The following is a 2,166-nucleotide window of genomic DNA, read 5'->3' on the forward strand; positions in this document are numbered from 1 at the left end:
GGTATTCTCCTAGCAATTATTGGTAATCCCACATTGGCAGATGAGATGGTCAGAGAGTATAGCAATATATATAACTACTGAGGATGTACAAATACATCTGTTAAAATGTTCTTAGGTGACAACATTTTGAGCCCTAAGGGATGCTGACATACCCATCAATATACCTCTGTTTCTTTTTTTTCCAGATCACTGGGAAATCAGTTACCATGTCGACCTCCTCCACCCAACTGACACCCCTTGACTCTATCAATTCCACCCAGCAACCCAACTCCAGCATCTACTTGTTCTCCAAGTTCATCCACCCTGACAATGAACTGTACACAGAATTTTACAGCCTGTGGATTGCCCTGATGGTAGTCAATGCCATCATTTTCTTGGTGGGTGTTGTGCTGAACAGCTTGGCGCTGTACGTCTTCTGCTTCCGCACCAAGATGAAAACCACCTCTGTTATTTACACCATCAACTTGATTGTTACTGATCTCTTGGTGGGCTTTTCCTTGCCTGTCCGGATCATCATGTTCTACAGTGCAGGGGACTGCCTGAATTGTTCCTTGGTTCATATCTTTGGCTACTTTGTCAACATGTACTGCAGCATCCTCTTCTTGACGTGCATCTGCGTTGATCGCTATCTGGCAATCGTACAGGTGGAGGCCTCACGTAAATGGAGGAACCCCACCTGTGCCAAGGGGATCTGTGTCTTCATTTGGATCTTTGCCACTGTGGTGACTTTCTCCATCCTAACCATGGCAATACAATTTGCTGCGTGCTGCCTCTCCAAGATTCTGGTCCTGATGGTCTGCGAGTATTTCTTCCCCCTCATCATAATCATCTTCTTCACCACCAGGATTATGTGTGCTCTGTCCAAGCCCAGCCTCATGCACCAGAGTCGGGAGAGGAGAATGAGAGCTGTGCAACTTCTTATCACTGTCCTCATCATCTTCATGATCTGCTTCACTCCTTTTCACGTGCGACAGGTGGCAATCTCCATCAACCCAGATATGCCCCATGACGTCAGCCTCCTCGTCTACCATGTGACAGTGACTCTGAGTAGCCTCAACAGCTGCATGGACCCCATTGTCTACTGCTTTGTCACCAATAACTTCCAGTCAACCATGAAAAACATCTTCAGGAAAACCGAGCCACAGCGAACCAGCGTGGACATCCTGGGTATGAACAAGAACTCCAAGGGCTCCAATGCAATCATCGCCTTCTCAAACACAATAGGAAGCCCTGTGAGCTTGCCATCACCAAGCAGTGTCCAGATATAACCCACATCTGATGGGACACACCGCAGTAAGCCAGTGTGATGATGCTGGAATATTGCTAGGATGCACAGGATTATTGTCTTTGACCTCTTTGATTTTTAGGTTGAGGTTCAGAATGACAGTGGTGGAATTTATTCCTCAGAACATTGTGGTCTGTTTGGAAACGGAACTTGCAGTGCTGTTAGTACCAATACAAAAGAGAGTCTACTAATTACTGTTCCCAACAGGAAAGTTTTCTTTGTATTTTAATACAGACATTTTGCTAGCAACAAATTCTTTACTGTGGTTTTCTTTCCGTGTTTGACATTGTAATGCGACACTCCTAGATGACTTAGAAAGCAGGAAATCTCTGTTTTCTATGAAAGCTTTTGGGCCTCGAGCATGTACTTAGTAAAGGATAAGAGGGATGTTTCCAGAGCTATCCACTACAAAGATCTTAGAAGCATTCTAACCCACCTGCCACTAGTAACTACTCATTTGTTTCTGAAAAAGTTGGAACCTTCTCAGGGAAGAGAAGATGAAGTCAAGCAGTAAAGTATCCTTTTACTATTTCAGCTATAAGAAAAAAATACATGTAGGTTTATATGTTTTCATACACATTGTCTGGGCTTGGGGAGAGGTTAAGGATATGTTCCACCTTCATTTGGACCACTAAATCTCCTAAACTGTAGATGAGCATACAAAAAAAGCTGTGAAAATGAACATGCTTTCCAGCAAACTCTGCTGTTCTGCTCTCTCTCCCTGAAGAACAGCCAAGATGAAAAGCAGAACCAGACTATGCTGCTATACAACTCTTGTTTGATTTTTCTTCCTGGCATGTTGTAAAATCAGGGCTTGCTGTCCTAATTCCCACTATCACCCCATCCACTCAGTCACTTAAATGTTGGTGTTTCCAAGGACA

General features: G+C 44.0%; 1 protein-coding gene across 1 annotated transcript; it reads left to right on the forward strand.

The window, feature by feature from the left end:
- The first annotated feature begins 206 nt into the window (after positions 1-206).
- On the forward strand, positions 207-1,268 carry GPR20 (G protein-coupled receptor 20). Its single transcript, XM_074846476.1, has one exon. The coding sequence runs from the start codon at positions 207-209 to the stop codon at positions 1,266-1,268; it is 1,062 nt and encodes a 353-aa protein (XP_074702577.1).
- Positions 1,269-2,166: the final 898 nt, after the last annotated feature.

This window comes from Strix aluco, chromosome 1 (assembly GCF_031877795.1).
Source record: "Strix aluco isolate bStrAlu1 chromosome 1, bStrAlu1.hap1, whole genome shotgun sequence".
Taxonomy (NCBI): Eukaryota; Metazoa; Chordata; class Aves; order Strigiformes; family Strigidae; genus Strix; species Strix aluco.

Coding starts and splice junctions, on each gene's coding strand:
- GPR20 (XM_074846476.1), top strand. CDS start 207: ATGTCGACCTCCTCCACCCAACTGACACCCCTTGACTCTATCAATTCC.